The sequence below is a fragment of the Bos mutus genome, chromosome 28 (genome assembly GCF_027580195.1).
Source record: "Bos mutus isolate GX-2022 chromosome 28, NWIPB_WYAK_1.1, whole genome shotgun sequence".
Classification (NCBI taxonomy): domain Eukaryota; kingdom Metazoa; phylum Chordata; class Mammalia; order Artiodactyla; family Bovidae; genus Bos; species Bos mutus.
Window position 1 is genome coordinate 7,646,920 of NC_091644.1, and position 18,160 is coordinate 7,665,079.

Genomic DNA, 18,160 nt, shown 5'->3' on the forward strand with positions numbered 1-18,160 from the left:
GCGGGAGCAGCTACCATGGGTAGCTGAACAGGACTGAAGCAGAGGTCATGGCTGCAGAGTGGTGGATCTTGATTTGGTTTGGAAGAACATCCGGAACGAAAACCTGGTTTGGGGAGTAGAAGGGGCATCTCGGGGAAACAGAGGAGAAAAGAAATAGAGCTGGAAAAGGAACCACGGAACCCCAGAGGCCAAGGAACTGGGGTTTATACATTCTTGCTGAGCAGAAGCAGCAGGTCACACGGAGAGGTTCCTTCCCCACGCCCTCCCCAACCCTGCATCCGACATGCTTTTACACTCTTCCCCACCACATGACTTAAGATGGTGTTTCTTTGGTTTGATTTGTGTTCCTTAATTATATGTGTGGTCACATAAATCGCTACAACTTCCTAAAAGGGCAGTTTGGCGATATGTAGCGCACTTGATAATTCTCATAGTTTTTAGCCTAGCAGTACTGTTGCCAAAAATGTATCTCGTGGATATATTCAGAGATTCAAATCATGAAATCATTACAAGATTTAAGTCTCATAAATCACAGATTGATGTCCAAAGGTGATCACACAAACATCATTCGTGAGGACCAAGCCCAGCACAGGGGAAGCTCCCACCAGGTCCCATCCCGCTGTGCCAGGCTGCCCAGCTACTGTGGCCACAGGACAATGTGGGCACCTCTAGGAGCAGGGTGGAGACCCACATGGATAAGATGATCCCACATACCAAGAACAATTCCTTTTAAACTGTGTGAGCAAATAGACTGCCATATGGCTAAAACTCTTTTGGAAATTAACTAGATATTCCTTGTGTGGGAACAGTAGTTTACAGACTATTGTTTTATACCTCATGACTTTCTGTATCGTCTGCACTTTTTAGCCATACATCCACATGTCGGTATACTATATTCACAAATAATGTAGTGTAGTCACGTGTATTTTGTTCACATGGGCGAAGGCCAGGCTGTGGTTATGGGGAATCCAGTGTAGAGCATGAGACTCCAGACCTGCTCCTGCACAGCCCTGGCATGCTTCAGGCAGCAGTGTATCCTGGAATCATATAATAGCAAGGGGGATGGCAAGAACCCAGCTTTCAAGAAGGCAGTGTGGGAGCAAGAAGAGCTTGGGAAGTAATCCTGCTGCTCTGGGAAGCTGATGGCCATTCTGGATGCCCCAACCCCACAAAGCCCCAGGAAGGCCCACCCCTCCCTGCATTTGTGCCTTGAGACGTTTGGTCACCACCCTCATTTTCTGTCCCACAGGAGGTACCCCAGCTCCGACAGGACCATGCTGCAGAAGTGGCAGGTACAGTGACCCCTCAGAACACTGTGGGTTCAAGGAAACCCTCAGGAAAGCAAATCAGCAAATAGCTTAGGCCCCGGGGATAAAGAGAGAAAGCACGCTGGTGAATCAGGAGGATCTTGTTTTATTAATTTGTTAAAATGTCTCAAGTATTTTCCTGAAAGGATCTCAGTAAGGAAAGGCGACTCTTGAGTCCGAGCTAGGGAGTTAGTGTGGGCGTGTGTGTGCACGTACATAAGCCCTGTGTGCACACACACGCTCCATCCATGGAGGTGTACACACGTGTACAAATGAACACAGAACTCAGGAAGGCACAGCATTCACTTCACTTCCTGGGAGGTCATATGTGGCTCCCAGCCCGGAGGAACTGACACTGTGCCTCGGGTTCTCAGTGGAAGGAAAGGACCCCAAGAAAGACAGCCATGCGGAGCCCATGGCAACAGGAAAGTAAGTCTTGGTCACTCATGTCCAGAATGCTTTCCCAAGGAGCAGGCCAAGGGAAGGAAAGACCGCAGCATGCAGGTCCTGTCAGAGACGTTGTCTCTACTGGCTGCTCATTAGCCAGGTGGCTCTGGCGAATTTTTCCCAAATATAGTCCCTGACTCCATTCATGGCTATACATCTTGAAATGGAGGGCCCTAAGAACCCGGAGTATCCTAACTGGCAGAGTCGGAAGAAAGAAAGTTCAAGTTCCCAAGAAAGCAGATCATTGAACCTGTTGGTGAGGGCCTCTTTCCTGGTGACTGCGAAGAAACCCCAGCTTCTATTTTCAATCACAAAGCAGTCAGCAGTAAGAAGGTCTGGTATTTGTGCTATTATTTGAATCAATTTTTGAGTATCACCCAACAGTTAACACAAAAGAATGCTCTAACCTTGGCCTGGACCTCGGAGCTGTGTTTTTTTCTGAGTCAGCTTCGCTTCCTGACTGTATTTGCTTCAGCTCATCTTGGATTTAGCGTGGCCTCCCCGAGTCGCCCCGGCTCCAGGCACAAGGTTCACTGGGAGCAGCGTGGCGATGTGCCTTGCTCCACCTGCACAGCTTGGGCCCCTGCGCAGGTCTGGGAGTTAGACCCCTGTGGTTCTCAGGAGGAAACCAGCCGTGTTGGCTTTATCCCCCCTTTGTCTCTTCCGGCAGAAAAGAGACATCAGCAACTTCGAGTACCTCATGTACCTCAACACCCTGGCTGGGAGGACCTACAATGACTACATGCAGTATCCAGTGTTCCCCTGGGTCCTGGCCGACTACACCTCACAGGTACGTGTTCATGCGGATGCTGTGCAGGTATCCTGTGACTTTTGACCCTGATGACCAGAGCACCTGAAGTCATGCAGAGCCTCTGCAACGGGCTCAGTCCACCTGGGCCCGAGGGCTGCTCCAGGCGTGGCCTGGCCCTCACCTGGCCTTTGGAGTCTGGGTGCCTGGGTTCCTGTCCCAGCCCCACATGACTAGGACAGTAGCTGACATGTGCCCCAGAGGGTTTCCAGGCTCACTGCTACCATGAAGGCAAGAGATACCCACCTGCTGAGATACTGCCAAGAGCCAACACTGGTCCGTCAAGCGAAGAGGCCCATACAACGTGTTCCTAAAACCAACATGTAGAGAGGGAGTGGGAGGGAGGGGGAGAGAGCAAGAGGCACAGAGACCCAGTGAGAACAGACTCCTCCCCTGTAACCTGACTTCATAACTGAGATGACGGTATGTGGAGGTGATGATATCACCCTGGATCTGGACCGAGACATGTAGCCCTAATGGAGGCTGATGGCAAGACTGGTTCATTGCTCTTTTGCCCTCTGTGCCTGGACCTCAGCAGGCAGAGGAGGGAGGAGCAGAAAAGTGACAAGCTTGGCCAAGGTGATGCCACTGGGGGGGCAACCAGGCTATGGAGCAGTGTCCTGACCGCCTGGGCTCTGGCCATAAGGAGAATAGGGGCTGTGTATGTAAATGACCGGAGGTGCCTGGGTCCCGTACAGATAAGCCCTGGCCAGTGCTGCCTTGAGCTGTTTAGACAGCTCACCCCCAGAATTTGGGAAAGGGGCCTCAGTCTTTTGTGAGCTCCCATCCCAACTTGAGATACAACACAGCAAGCCGTTTCTCACAAGCCGTACGTTGCTTCTCATTGCTCGATCATCTGGGACCAAGGTGTTCCAGAAAGGAAACTTGCCAATCCTAGCTTCAACTCACATATCACGAATGGGTGGGTCCCCAGCCCATTTTGTTTAGCCCATATCCTGTATTAATATTTAATTTCTTATCAGTGTTTAAAAATTGGGAGGTTTCTTCTAAAAAGCTGGTATTCCAATATCTTTTGGAGAATTTGGAGATGTGGCAACGGGGAAGCCCCATTCTGCCCCGGCAGCCTCGGCTGTGGCTGAGCAGGTTTCGGTGGTGCTGTCACTCAAGGGGTCTCAGGACCTTCACTCCCGCCCCCCTTTCTCACCAGCCATGGTGGCGGGCCCTGCCTCCCCAGGAAAACTGATGATTCACTACTAGTGGAAGGAAGAGGCGTGTAAAGAAACGCCTCCTTCTATAAAGACATGCGAACCCAGAGGACACCCAGCCCTGAAAACTCTTCACCGTGCTGCTGTTGCGTATTCCAAGGGCAGGGGAAGGGTGCCAAGGCTGCTTGCACCACCCCAGAAGGGAGGTGCCTCCCAAAACATGAGGACATTGCCCTCATTTCCTCCCCAAACGGACGACTTCTGACTGCCTACAGAATCAGTTTGAGTTCTAAGCAAGAACCCCGAACTGCAAAGTGCTCAGCAAGGGCAGAAGCCAAGTATCCATTGACAACAGGAACTCTTTTGAAAGTCTCTTGGGTAACTGGTGGCGATGTTCTGATTTGGGTCAACTTGGAAGAGTTCAGTGTGAAATCAATCTTCCCCTCCTCTCATTTTCCGTCTCTCCCCTATTAAGTCTTTGTGGATCACTGGCTGTGGGGCCATAAAACCTTACCAGGCCTGCTAATAACCAGAGGAGGGGGGTCAGACTGAACGACAATAAACCAATAAAGAGAACCATAAAACTAAAGACCGTGGCTCCTGCAGTCTCGCGGGGGCACAAGAGGGTCCAAGGGAGTTAACTCCAGTCGCACATTCACCTTCTAGACACTGAACCTGATGAATCCCAAGACTTTCCGCGATCTTTCTAAGCCCATGGGCGCTCAGACCAAGGAAAGGAAGCTGAAATTCATCCAGAGGTTTAAAGAGGTTGAGAAGACTGAAGGTGAGTAGATCCCAGCTTAATTTTTTTCTGCAATGCTCTTTATCTGAATGCCTTGAAGTGAGAGTTGATAATGATGTCATCTAGCCTGCAGACAATTGCATTTGGACAGAGAACTCCCAAACCCAGCAGTCTGCACCCTGGTTGCCTGTGAGAATCACCTGAGAAGCTCGTTAAAAATGTTCATGTCCAGGTCCCACCCCTGGAAATCATGATTTAAATAAGTCTGTGACGGGGTGCACTCCAGGTGATTCCAACAGGAAATCAGGACTGAGAACTGCGGTGCTAAGTGCTAAAACACCTCCATCCCCGGGCGCAGGGAAATGACATCCACTCAGCCCTTCTGTGTGCGGGTGCAGACCAGCCTGCATGCACACATACAATGGTCCATTGTAAAGAGAAGGAAATTGGAACTCAGACTTCAGGCAACTCACTCCAGGTCACAGCCTCTAAATGCAGAGCCTGCATTCATCTGGTTCTAGAACCTGGTTCCCAAGTGCGGCTCATCCTGCATTCCCTTTACAGTCTTTGCCACCTTCACACGCCAGCTGCATGCTTAGCGCCTTGCTGTGTTTCTTTAGATCTGTTCACCTTTTAAACGTCAATGGATGTATTTGAAAGAGAAAATTTTCTGTCATATATTTGATGCCAGCTATACTGGTTTTCTCAAACACTTTGAAATAAAACATGAAGCTACTAAAATAAGGAACATCTACCCACGAGCCATGAATGTATGCCTCGTGCACGGGAGGCAGCACGTTTCAGAAGGCTCCCTCGCCCCGAAGCCCTGCCTTTGGTGAGCAGGTTCTCGGCAGGCTGAGGAGCTCTTCTGCATCCCACACTGCCCTGAAGGCCCCTGCCCACCTCCTAGGACCCACGCGATGTGCAGGACGGATACTCCAGCTTTTGCGGGAGATGGGAGGGGTGGGCAGGCCACTGGCGGGGATGCAGCCCAGGCCTGTGCTTTCACTGCAGGAGACGTGACCGCCCGGTGCCACTACTGCACCCACTACTCCTCGGCCATCATTGTCGCCTCCTACCTGGTCCGGATGCCACCCTTCACCCAGGCCTTCTGCTCTCTGCAGGTGAGCGCCCCTGATCCCCTACACATGTGCGGGCACACACACACACACATGCGCACACACACACGTGCTCACACACACACACACGCACGCACACACGCACACGTGCACACACGCGCGCGCACGAACACACACACGCGCGCACACACACACACAGGGCTAGGTCTTGCAGGCTAAGAGCTAGGCTTGGACGAGGCAGGGACCCCCCTGCTAGAAATCCAGCCTTGAGCCCATGATTCTCACTTGCCACTGGTTCCAGGACTCTGGACCATCCAGCTGAGGCAAGCTACTTCACAGACACACCGCCATGTCTACCCAACAGTCTCACCAAAAAAACTTAAAAATAAGGAATGAGATGTGGGGGGAACATACTCAACATAAATAAGTTTTAGTGGGAAAGGAGAAACAGGAAGCTTGAAGACCTCCTTGCAGGTAAGGTAGGTGGTCAAAGGCTAGAAAAATAAACACAAAGAAGGAAGAATGAAAAGAATATCACTTGTGACATCAGAATGCATAAAACTATGCTAAGTACAAGTCTGAAGGCTTAAAATGACAAACAGATTATTTTTAATACTGAAATGAGCAGCTAAACTGAAGAAGGAAACTCACAAATTTGCCTACCCATAAATTAACAGAACGTCATGCCAGCTTAGGGTTGCCAGATTTCACAAATAAAAATACAGGATGCCCAGGTAAATTTGAACTTCAGATAAACAATGGTTTATGCTAAAAAATTATTTTCTTTTATTTGAGATTTAAATCTAGCTGGACATCCTATATTTTACCTGGCAGTCCAATGCAGGCTGGAAGCAGGCCAGTATGACCCTGAGGGGATGCTAGTGTCAAGACACACGGAACAGCTGGGACAAAGTGCCTCATGGGAGGCTGGTATGCTTTTCTCTCTCTTTCCCTCTAACTCTACCACCGGGATCTTGAATTAAGGTTATCCAGGGGCACGAGGTTTGACTGGGGAGACCCATGGGTATCCCAGTTGCAGATACCTGGCTCAGCCAACTCCAAAGAGAACACAGCACAGCATCCAAGCTTAGGGTCTCTCTTGATCAAGGCCTTTTAATGGTCCTACAGATAAGGAAGACATGGCCATGGAGGGTAACAGGCTGCTGAACTTTCAGGGACTCATTCTGACAGCCAAGCTTCACCAAAGGAAAAGCATGAGCATCCCAGGAATTGTGTATTTTAGTCTGACTTCACCAGCAAGTTCACTCCTTACAGTGACTCAGATGACCTTGACCCCAAGACAAAAGGCCACTCTGAGTCAGACCTAAAGCAATCATCTAGGCCCTGGGTAGGTACAAATAGGCAATGTCAAGGCTCTCTCTCCAACTGGCAGCACACCCCTCCTGTCTTGTTTCTTGGCGCAGTCCTCTCTTTCCTTGAAGGCATGGATTGTCTAGACATTATATAACCCCCTTCCCTGGAAATTAACTCAAAAATAACAAGTGTGCTTCCCCTGAGTCTTTCTCAGGCAACAAGCATTTTAAGTAAGTTTAGTTTGGAGGACAAACGGCCCCTGAGCTGTTCCCCAGGCCAGGAATCCCATCCAGCTGTCCAGCATCAATCCACGTGGAGTGACGAGCCCGCTGACCATGACAGCGCTGCCTCCCATGATGACTTTCCACCCTGGGAGCTCTGGGTGCTTCAGAAGTTTCCCCTCGCCCCTTCTGTCTCACCAAGTACAGCCCCATCTCTACCTGTTCCAAAGGGTCTTCTCACAGAGAGACAAGGCAGACTGAAATAGAAACATCGAACTGTGAGATTTACATCCCACAGTTATTTTATTTTATTTCTGCATATTATTTTACTCTGGAAATGAGAGTTAATTATGCACATCTCACTGAGCCATTGAGACTAAAGGAGGAAATGTGGGCAAAGCCCCTAGCTCAGGGCGGTTGCCGTGAAGGGGATCAATCGTCCTTGTTCCTGTCTTCCTCCCGCTGTCAACCAGCTCTCATCTGAGGCAGCCTGAACTGGTGCAAGCTGCCCCTCTCTGGTTTAAGCTGATTCAAGACAGTCTGGACTGTGTCAAAGCATTCCAAACGGCATGAGCCAGATGAGACTGGTGTGCTGCCAACCTATTGGGTTAAAGCCATTTTGAAGCTAGTCACACGGGTCTGAGCTTATTCTAGCCAGTTTGGCCCAATGGCGACCAGCCCAAACTGGTTTGAGATGGTCTAAACCAGTGTGAGATGATCTAAACCAGTGTGAGATGGTCAAAGGCAAGTTCGTTTGCTTTTATGTGGCACCAACGCAGTCATATTAGCTTGAGTTCTTTTGACTCCAGTGCTGACCTCTGATGTGACTCCTGGTTTTTCTGGGTTCAGCTCTATCTGGGACACATTGGCTCATCCAAGTTGAAATCTCCATGATGCTTGTGAATTGGTTTCTCCTTCCAACTTTGAACTGCCTCTTCTAGTGGGTCACTACTAGTCCAAGCCTTGGAACCAGCCAAAGAATCGACTGACTCTGCTTTTCCCTTATCATAAAAAAGAAACTGTAGTCTCTAGGGAATGAATACAACAGCTACATCTGGGGGGAATGTGCGTGGCTCCCATCTGGGAGTCCTGGGGCCTGTGCAGACCTCCGTAGGAACAATCTGGTTATGTTCCTGGAGTCAGGCTTCTCCTTCCATTCCACTCTGCCTCCTGGGGGCGGACTCGTTTCTTCTCAAAAGACTTTTGCTTCACCTCTGTATGGTGACAAGGAAAGGAACCTCCCTACATTCTCAGTGGCCTGAGACTTCCAGCCCCCATCCCCAGCATGGATCCCAGAGTGGAAAAGCAGAAGAAAGGTAAAAAGGTGCAGAATCCAGGCAGCGAAGGCTTTCTCACTCATCTGGAGAGCAGGGACATGAGTATGTCCAGTATCTCCAGAGCAGGAGCACATGCAAGAGTCAGAGGAAAGTGCACACTCTTGTTCTGGATGAAACAAAGTCTGCCTCCGAGCTATTACATGACTGAGCCATAGTGACACACTGGATCCGCGACTGGACCAGAATGGCTTTGGTGTGGAGATCGGGTGCCTGTGCACTCCCCCTGTGGTCTGATGGAAAACAGGTACAGCATTCTTTGGGCTGTAGCCTGCCCACTGGGCACTGTGCAGAGGAGTGTGGACACCTTAAGAATGGCAGTGTGGCATATTCTGATTCCTAGGAATAAGGTTTCCTTTATTCTTTTCACAGTTAAATCTTATTAAGTCTTATTAAACTTTATTAGGCTGGTCTTAGAATTGATGTCTACCTCTACTGTTGCTGTGTTTGTTTTTCTGCCTCAAACCTGTTATTACAATGATCAGTTCAGTTCAGTTCAGTCACTCAGTCGTGTCCTGCTCTTCACGACCCGTGGACCACAGCACACCAGGCCTCCCTGTCCATCACCAACTCCTGGAGTCCACCCAAACCCATGTCCACTGAGTCGGTGATGCCATCCAGCCATCTCATCCTCTGTCGTCCCCTTCTCCTCCTGTCCTCAATCTTTACCAGCATCAGGGTCTTTTCCAATGAGTCAGCTCTTCACATTAGGTGGCCAAAGTATTGGAGTTTCAGCTTCAACATCAGTCCTTCCAATGAACACCCAGGACTGATCTCCTTTAGGATGGGCTGACTGGATCTCCTTGCAGTCCAAGGGACTCTCGAGAGTCTTCTCCAACACCACAGTTCAAAAGCATCAATTCTTCAGTGTTCAGCTTTCTTCACAGTCCAACTCTCACATCCATACATGACTACTGGAAAAATCATAGCCTTGACAAGATGGACCTTTCTTGGCAAAGTAATGTCTATGCTTTTTAATATGCTGTCTAGGTTGGTCATAACCTTCCTTCTAAGGAGTAACTGTCTTTTAACTTCATGGCTGCGGTCACCATCTGCAGTGATTTGGGAGCCCAGAAAAATAAAGTCAGCCACTGTTTCCACTGTTTCCCCAACGATAGCCTCTTATAATCCAAAAAATGCAGCACATGAGCAGTGTAACCTGGGTGGGTGTACACGCAAGCCGTGTGACTCAGGCTTCCGCTGGTGATGTGCTTATCCCCACCCCTTGGGGTGTGAGACTGCTGTCTACCGAGCTTGCCTCCCTGGATGCTGTGATCTTGGGAATCTTGCCTACAGGGAGCCAGTGTCTGTGAGCCTTCAGACAGTTGAGCAACCAGGAGGCCACACCAGGCTGGGGCCGCAGCACAGGCCCCCATTTCCACCCTGGCAAGAGTACCAGCTGCTCTCAGGCCTGAGCGGGATCCAGCCTGGGCGGGGCACAGCAAGGCAGCCAGCGCCCCAGCAAGGGCACAGTGCCGCCTCCGCTGCCACTGCTGCATTTAATACGAAACCGCAATCGAGTGCTGTGCTAATTAAGTCACAGCCCATGTGAAGTCAGCTGTTACCAGCAGTGGGGAAGAGTTTTCCGAACCACCTGAGGCGAGGCGACTGGTTTTGTGTAAGACATAGGCCAACTGCAGAGAGAGCCAGGGGCTCTGGGCAGCCCTGGACACAGGCCTTTCAGCTGGGGGTTCTGTGAATGCCAGCCCCTCGTGGAGTTGCGTCCATAATGAAGGTGTAACTATTATTACCGTTGAAATGCTGTCCAGGGACACAGCTGCACATAGATTTTGTGTCCTCATACAAAAGGGATCGCTGCTTCAGCGCAAAAACTCCTTTCAAGGTGTTTGCAGTTTTAACCGATGCACGGTGATCATGAACTTTACTCTGATTTTAACTCCTGTCAGATATTCAGCAACAGTTCAAAGCGGCCTTGTCAGCCACTTCTTCCTGCATTACTTGCTTTTGGTTCACCTCTTAGTAAAGTTGAGCACCTCCTAAAGTGTCTTAATTGAGACAGATACTTAGGATTGTATTATTTCTGACCCCTTCAATATTGGGAATATTTTTCTGGTGTCTTTACATATGAATGATGTTGGCTGGGCATAGACTGTAAGCTTCGGCGTCAGAAACCTATGGACTTAGCTGCCTTGTCTTTTGGCTTTAATGTCACCTGGGAAATCTTCTGCCAATAAGAAGTAGCTCCTCCGTTGATAAGAGTAGCCTTGCTATTAATTTTTTTGGGTCTGTTTGGATACTCAGAGGATTCATTAATCTTGATATTCAGAAATATCTGCAAGCTAGATTTAGGAGCAGATCTGGGCCCAGAAATTCTCTCTGACCACCCTGTTTCCATCCAATCTCTAGACCCAGTTTGATTGTTGCCTGATTTTGTTTTGGACTTTCCATATGGGGATGCTCTGTAAACCTTGACTGTGCTTCTCTGCCTCGCTTCTTCTCTCCTTTCCTCCTTCTGTCTTCTCTTCGTTCTCTCCTTCCTTCCCTTCCTGAGACTCAAGTCCTGATGGGACCCCTTGCTGGCAGCCACCAGAGTCTGTGTCAACCCACAGACTTTGTAACTAATATGAGTTGCAAAGCAGCTCCACTTTCCTTCCAGGGAATTCGCATTTCTTTTGTATTGCAAAAGTGAGCAAACCCATTAATTTTGAAACAAATGTATGCAAATACATTTATTAATATAGGAAATAGGAAAATCAGTTATTGCTTCCTTTATAAATAATACAGGCTTAAGTTTTAAAGATATTACTTTTGCTAAAATGCATTAGACAGCTGTGAAAAAAATAACATTTTTCTTTGTGGTAATATCTTTAACCAGATTTGTAGCACTAACAATATTCCCCATGTATATATTATTTTTATTTAATACAGGTAATCTTTTTATTACCAAATCATATTGTTTCTCAGGAGATTACCATCAGCACTCATAAAAGCTGCAAAAGGAAAGTGGAACGACGAGGCAGCATCAATCTCCCTCCGATGTAGGGCTCGGGCTGCAGATTAAATACACAAAGCTCTTAATACATTTCAATGAGCCACTTGTTAGGGGCAGATTTATTTAGAAACACCCCCTCCACCATTTTGTTTCCATTTCAGTTTGAATTTGAGAGTGGGCTTCGTCCCCTAATTTTGCCATTGTTTAGTCGCTAGACAACCTGTCCGACTCTTTTGTGACCCCGTGGACTGCAGCCCGCCAGGCTCCTCTGATCATGGAATTTCCTATGCAAGAATACTGAAGTGGCTTGCCATTTTCTTCTCCGGGGAATCTTCCTGACCCAGGGATCGAACCCGCATCTCCTGCATTAGCAGGCAGGTTCTTTATCAATGAGCCACCTGGGAAGCCCTTGCCTAATTGGTTGAAACCACGAGCAAAACAATCTTGGAGAAAAGCCATATCTTTCAGCTGCCCAAATGCTGTGTTTGGCTGAAACCCCAGGGATAACTGGGTTTCTTGGTGTCCCTGAGCCTGTGCAGAGAATGCTAGCATATTCTTTACACTTCGTCTACCACTGATGATGAGAAACCTCAGTCCCTGAAGAGAGAAGGGAGCTGATGGAGCAGAGGAGGGCATTGGCAATTTGAGTTCTATCCCTTTGTTCTTCGGGCCACATGCGCCCTCTGCAGAGTTTGGCAAAAGAAAGGCTAATTCTGGCTGAACAAAAAAGGCCCAGTTACAATGGGGACAATTGAATTACTGAATCCCAGACAGGAGGTGTCCCTTGGGCATCCCTAAACTTAAGCCAACAGACCCAAATCCCAGCTTCAGAAACTCTCTTTTGAAGCCCCTCTGCCCACAGCATCTTCAGTCCTCCAACTGGGACCTCTCTGCCTCCTCCTGACCCCCAAGATACATGATGAATAAAGTTAGTGTCAGCTGAAGAGATATGGCAATTCAAATGAGAGGCACAGAGAATCCAAGGCAGAAATTCCAGCTTGGCTCAGCTGCCGATCTCAGGACTGCATGGACCCATCTGTAGCAATGGGCCTTGGAAACAAGGTCGACCCTTGTGCAGCACCATATGTTTCCAGCACTCCAGCCTCAGATCCGTCCCCTCTTGTCAAGGCTGCTGTGTTACATGTCACCAGGGCCCTGCCTGACCTGCTTTCCAGGCCTGCCCTCAGCTGAGAACATCACCATTTTCTCCATCACCAGGCTTGCCGTCTCACCAGGGGTTGACTTCTCCAGGAAACTTTCCGGCACGTAGCCTGTCTGACCCACTCCTTGTACTTTGACTCAGAGCTGACCCTCAGTGAGTGTGTCAAGTGGTCAGACGAATGACCGTGGTTTTCCTGTCTCTGATCTGAACTCCCGTTTCTAAACTGGGGAAACATTGCTCCCTTAATCACAGTGGACCTTGCATCCTCCATGGAAGCTCCGGTGCAGGGTCCCAGTGAACAGTCAAGGTGATTAGATGCCCGAAGAAACAATTGCCCACAATTAGATGCCTGAAGAAACAATTGCCCATGGCCTGACGTGTGCACAGGTGTTGGGGAGTGAGTGGCAGGGTCTAAGGGCAGAACCCGTGTCGGGGACAGAGTGGATGAAGAGGGCCCACTCTAGTGACGCCTGTGCACCCCAGCTTATCACCACACAGTTGATCACGACACCCCTTTTCTGCTTAGGGCGGAAGCTTCGATGTGGCAGATAGAATGTTCCACAGTGTGAAGAATGCGTGGGAATCGGCCTCCAGAGAGAACATGAGTGATGTCAGAGAGCTGACCCCGGAGTTCTTCTACCTGCCTGAGTTCCTGACCAACTGCAACGCCCTGGAGTTTGGTGAGCGGAGCAAGGGTCTGGGACCGGACAGCTTGTGGGTCATGACATCAGTATCTTTGCTAAGCGACCCCCCACACAGGCCCACACCAGACCAGTATGGTGGGCAGATTAGAGTGAGGCCTCCACTGGGTGGTGTCACTTGACGAGGAGGTGGGAGCCAAGGAAGTACATTGCCCCGGGGTGCAGACCACCAACCACAGTTCTACCCAAGACCTCCTGCCAAGAGTCCCGAAGGCCCCAGTCTGCAGCAATACAGCAGCTAGGGAGCAGGAGCCCTTGCTGACAGCCAGGCCTGGCACTGCCCTGCTGAATGCCTCAGGCAAGCCAGGCCCTTCTCTGCTCCATTTTCCTCCAAGTCCCACAAGTGGGTTAACCTGTGAGAAGGACCCAGACGTGCTGCATCTCCCAGCACAGGCTGCTGGGGTGCCCACGGGCACCTTGGTGGCTCCTTCTCTTTCCTACCCTCCAGACCCCACAGCAGGGGGGATGCTTTCCCACCCACTGCTTTAGAGGAGGGACACAAATTTCAGGAAGCCCCAGCAGGCAGGCCCCCTGGCAACTACATGTACTTTGGGAGCCTCCACTGGGAACCTCAGGGTGACTTGGGGAGGGGATGCGGTCGGAACCCCCTGAAGGGGGGGTGGCCCTCCCCACCAGGGGTGCGGGGTGAATCACCCACACTGAGGAGGCCCTTGTGAGCCAGCGCAGTGTGCGCCGTGCTCCAGAGCTCCTCTTCCTCAGGGCCCTCCTTCCTCTAAACCCCACAGTTCCAGAGCCCCTCTTCCTCAGGGCCCTCCTTCCTCTAAACCGCGCAGTTGGGCCTGCACCTCAAGCCAGACCAGGGGCAGGCCCAGGAGAGCTGCCTCGGGCACTCGCCTCCTGTGCGGTGGTCTGCAGACAGATCACCAACGGGGCATTTAAAGCATCCCCAGGCCCAGCCCATCGACTCTGAGCTCGTGGAACTTGGTGGCCTTGGCAATGCTCACTTTCTCAGATGCTTCACTTGTTTCAGATGAGAACCTGACAATATAAAGGGAAGTCCCCACAAGGTGTGATGAGACCATGAAAGGAGCGAGTCTGAACCAAGGAAGCCGAGAGGAGGGTCCCAACCGGCCTGGGGTGAAGGGGGCACAGCGAGGAGGGCACCGGTTCTCCTTGGCAGTGGAGGCTGGTTCTCTGCTGGAGGCGAGGTGCTCAGCGGCAGATAGAGCCTTCACGCCCAGGACCAGGGATCCTCAGGGAGGTCAGGAAAACAAGTGTGGCCATTATGCACCTACTGTATGCAGGCCCCTCTTAGGCCCTGAGGATTCACTTGGGTGTCCTGGGGCGGATCGCCTGGAAGGTGTTAATATTCTGGGAGGGGGTGGGGGGGTGGGGGAGGAGGGACAGAAAAGAATAGACAAATAAGTGAAATACTTGTCAGTGCTGAGGAAGGCCTATAAGGAAAGAAGGCAGGAAAACGGTTTGAGGTGACTCAGTGGCCATGTGTGGAGGAGGACCTGCCTGAGGAGGTGACAGGTGTGAGCTGAGACTGAATGACGGGAAAGGCCAAGCCAGCCTTGCAGGCCAGGAGAAAGGAGGCTTTCACCCCAGCTGCACTTGCGGGCTCCGGAGGGTTTCAGAAAGGCTACAGCTAGTATTTCCTAAGCAGCCATCATATGCCTGGAACGATTCTAAGCATGTTATTGTATTTTCTCTTCTGATCCTTATGCCAGCTTAGGAGGTAATAAGTAGGAAAGTGACTCCCAAGACATTAAACAACTTGCTCAAGGTTGTGTGGCTAATGGGGAGGATGGAGACTCGGGCTTGAATCCAGGCTCTTCTTCTTGGTGTCTGGGGAAGTTCCCTCTGAAAACCTTCTGTCTTCACTTTAAAAGTGTACAGAAAATGCGTAAATTATCGAGTTGAATGAAGAGTCAATAAGATGATATGTGCCAAGCTCTGGCATAGAATGAGATGCTCAAAACACAATAGCTTTTACTGTTACTGTTTTATCTTACTGTTTTAGCGCTGTATAAAAAAGCACCTCCATGAAAAGGCATAGAGAGAGGGGAGGGAAATTTACCAACAATGATGACCCAACCATTTTGTGCACGGGCCCTGCTTGGAAGCGAGGAGGCTCTTATGGAGGCCCAAAGGCTTAGAATCCGAGGAGTATTTCAGGCAGATAGGGTGGGGTCCCTTCCAACAGAGGAGACAGGAAGCAGTGCAGTCTATGCAGGAATCCCAGTACTGGACAGCACAGTGTTCACACACCCCGACTCCTAACCAGTGTGGATTCCCATTTACCCAAAGACCTGCTGCCTCTCACCCTATTCAGGCTGCATGCAGGACGGAACAGCACTGGGCGATGTTCAGCTCCCTCCCTGGGCTGATGGAGACCCCCGGAAATTCATCAGCCTGCACAGACAAGTGAGTTGCGTGGGGTCACGGCAGAGTCCCTGGTGTCCTGAGTGAGGACCTCGGTGTGCCCTTAATGTCCATAGAGGCTTTCTGTCTGAGTGGAGGGCTGTGATAAATACTTCTGAGTCTCTTATGTCTAGAGAACTCAGAGAAGGAACTGGGCCCCATGCCCTGGGTAGGCAGGAAAAAGCTTGGGTTCTGGGCTCTTTTAAGAGATCCATTAGGCTTTGTCCTTGTGCCAATTTATTGTAGGACTCATGAGGGGAGCAAATTCAGATTCTTATTAGGTGGAGGGCAAGTCAGTGCCCTTAGCCAACCCCACAGTCAAAACCAAGCCCTGGACCATATTGCCCAGTTTAGATCAGAGAGGGGCCGGAGGCCTCAAGGGGGTCCCACTGGCCAAAATATTTGCCAGGACCAGAGAGGACTTGGCTTATGACCCAGAAAGACTGAAGTGGGTACAGGTCACAGGTCATCAGGGGACACATATTCTGGATCAAATACCTGGATTAGCATACACACGTGACATATGTTCAACATCACTAGTCATCAGGGGAACACACACTAGACCATGAGATGCCACCACACAGTCACGAGGATGGCTGAATTTTAAACTACTGCAAATCCAAGAGTCAAGCAAAGACGTGGAGCGACCAGAATTCACCACGCATTGCTGGTGGGGAAAATGGCGCACCCGCTCTGAACAAGAACTCTTGTAAAGTTGAAGATGCATTTACCACGTCGCTCCGCGATTCCACTTGTATGTATTTGCCCAAGAGAGATGGAAACACGTCCACAGAAGGGTTTGTGCATAAATAGTCATCAGTTTTACTTATACTAGTCAAAAACAACCCAAATGCCTATAACCATAAATGGCTAAACAAACGATACCCCCACATGATGAAATATTACTTAGCAATAAAAAGGGACAGATAATGGATACATGAAGCCCCATGAATGAATCTCAGAAGCAGTGTCCTAAGCAAAAGAAGCCAAGCCCAAAGATATATACTATGGGATTCTATTCTTGTGAGATGTTAGAAAAGGTAAAGAAGAGGGACAGAAAGCAGATGAGATCAGGAATCACCACATTCTGAAGTAAGAGATGAACAAGGAGAAGAGAACTTTTTGAGTTGATACGAATATTCTGTATCTTGAATATACTGTTGATTGCATCACTGCATGCAATTTTCAGGACATATTAAGTTGCACATTTATGGAAATTTTTATTGTATGTAAATTATACCTAAAAAAGAAAAACAACCTGAAGGCAGGCCTAACTAGTAACAAAGCTGTGTCTTCTCCTCTGTCCTTCTCCCTTGGTAAGGAGAAAGTTCTTCCCTGGTTAACCCTTGCCTCTGGAAATTCAGCCACAGCAGGCATCACACCTCCTATGGCGTTACCACATGTGGCCTTCCCAAAAGCATATGGTCATATGCATCAGAACACTAACCAAGCCCAGATGACCTGGCTTTCCCAAGCCAGCATCATCAGGGAGCCCAGCCAATTCCAAATGACTGTCTCTGGGTTCTGGAGACCAAGCTTTGGATTTGGGCTCTACTCAGCAGAAATGAATGGTGAACCAGAAATCCAGACACTGGCCCACATTTCCTCTTGCTTAAGGTTATTTTGTGGACTGGATGGGCCACTAGCTTGAGGCAGGATTGCGTGGTCCTTAGAGGGACCGCACATCTCGCTTAGTGCTCATCCAGCCCAGGGAGGCATCGCTTATATTTCCCGTGCCGAGAGAGCATCCTGAACCACACACCCCCTCCTGATCTGGGCAGAGGGCCCATGAGTCCATGAGCCCCCTGTGCTTTTCACGCTTTTTGGTTTTGGTTCCAGGCTTTGGAAAGTGATTTTGTCAGCGCCAACCTGCACCACTGGATAGACCTCATTTTTGGGTACAAGCAGCAGGGGTCAGCTGCAGTGGAGGCTGTTAACACCTTCCATCCCTACTTCTATGGTGACAAAGTGGACCTCAGCAGCATCAGCGACCCCCTGATCAGAAGCACCATCCTGGGGTTCGTCAGCAACTTTGGACAGGTGCCCAAACAGGTACAACATGCCATGATTCTTGTCTTACTTTCTCAAAAGAGTGTGTGCAGGGTGAGCTTGGATGGAAGAGAGAGTGAGGAGTAGGTGAGGACTGGAGAGATAAAATGGCCTGCAGTCACCTCCCTATGCCTTTAATTGTTGTTGTCACTCAGTCACTCGGTTGTGTCCGACTCTTTGCAAGCCCACGGACTACAGCAAGCCAGGCTTCCCTGTCCTCCACTATCTCCAGGAATTTGCTTAAGTTCATGTCCATTGAGTCCATGGTGCTATCTAACCATCTCATCCTCTGCCACTCTCTTCTTCTGGGACTTTAATATCAAGGTTTAACTCTCCGTAACCCATTGATGTCAAGGGAGGTGATGATATCATTAACAATGATGGAGGCTACATCCATCTGTGACCCATGTGATAGACACTATGATAAATACACAGTATTTAATTCTTTATATAGGTTTGTTGTGAAGATTAACCAAGTGCATGAAAGCG

General features: G+C 49.7%; 1 protein-coding gene across 2 annotated transcripts in view; it reads left to right on the forward strand.

The window, feature by feature from the left end:
* WDFY4 (WDFY family member 4) overlaps positions 1–18,160 on the forward strand; it is a 250,053-nt gene that overhangs the window by 213,895 nt on the left and 17,998 nt on the right. For both annotated transcript variants that reach the window (XM_070364483.1, XM_005900617.2), the window contains exons 48-54: positions 1,250–1,292; positions 2,425–2,544; positions 4,395–4,512; positions 5,485–5,594; positions 13,060–13,213; positions 15,534–15,625; positions 17,462–17,674. In XM_070364483.1, coding sequence (XP_070220584.1) covers positions 1,250–1,292; positions 2,425–2,544; positions 4,395–4,512; positions 5,485–5,594; positions 13,060–13,213; positions 15,534–15,625; positions 17,462–17,674 — 850 coding nt within the window. The remainder of the gene's footprint in view (positions 1–1,249; positions 1,293–2,424; positions 2,545–4,394; positions 4,513–5,484; positions 5,595–13,059; positions 13,214–15,533; positions 15,626–17,461; positions 17,675–18,160) is intronic.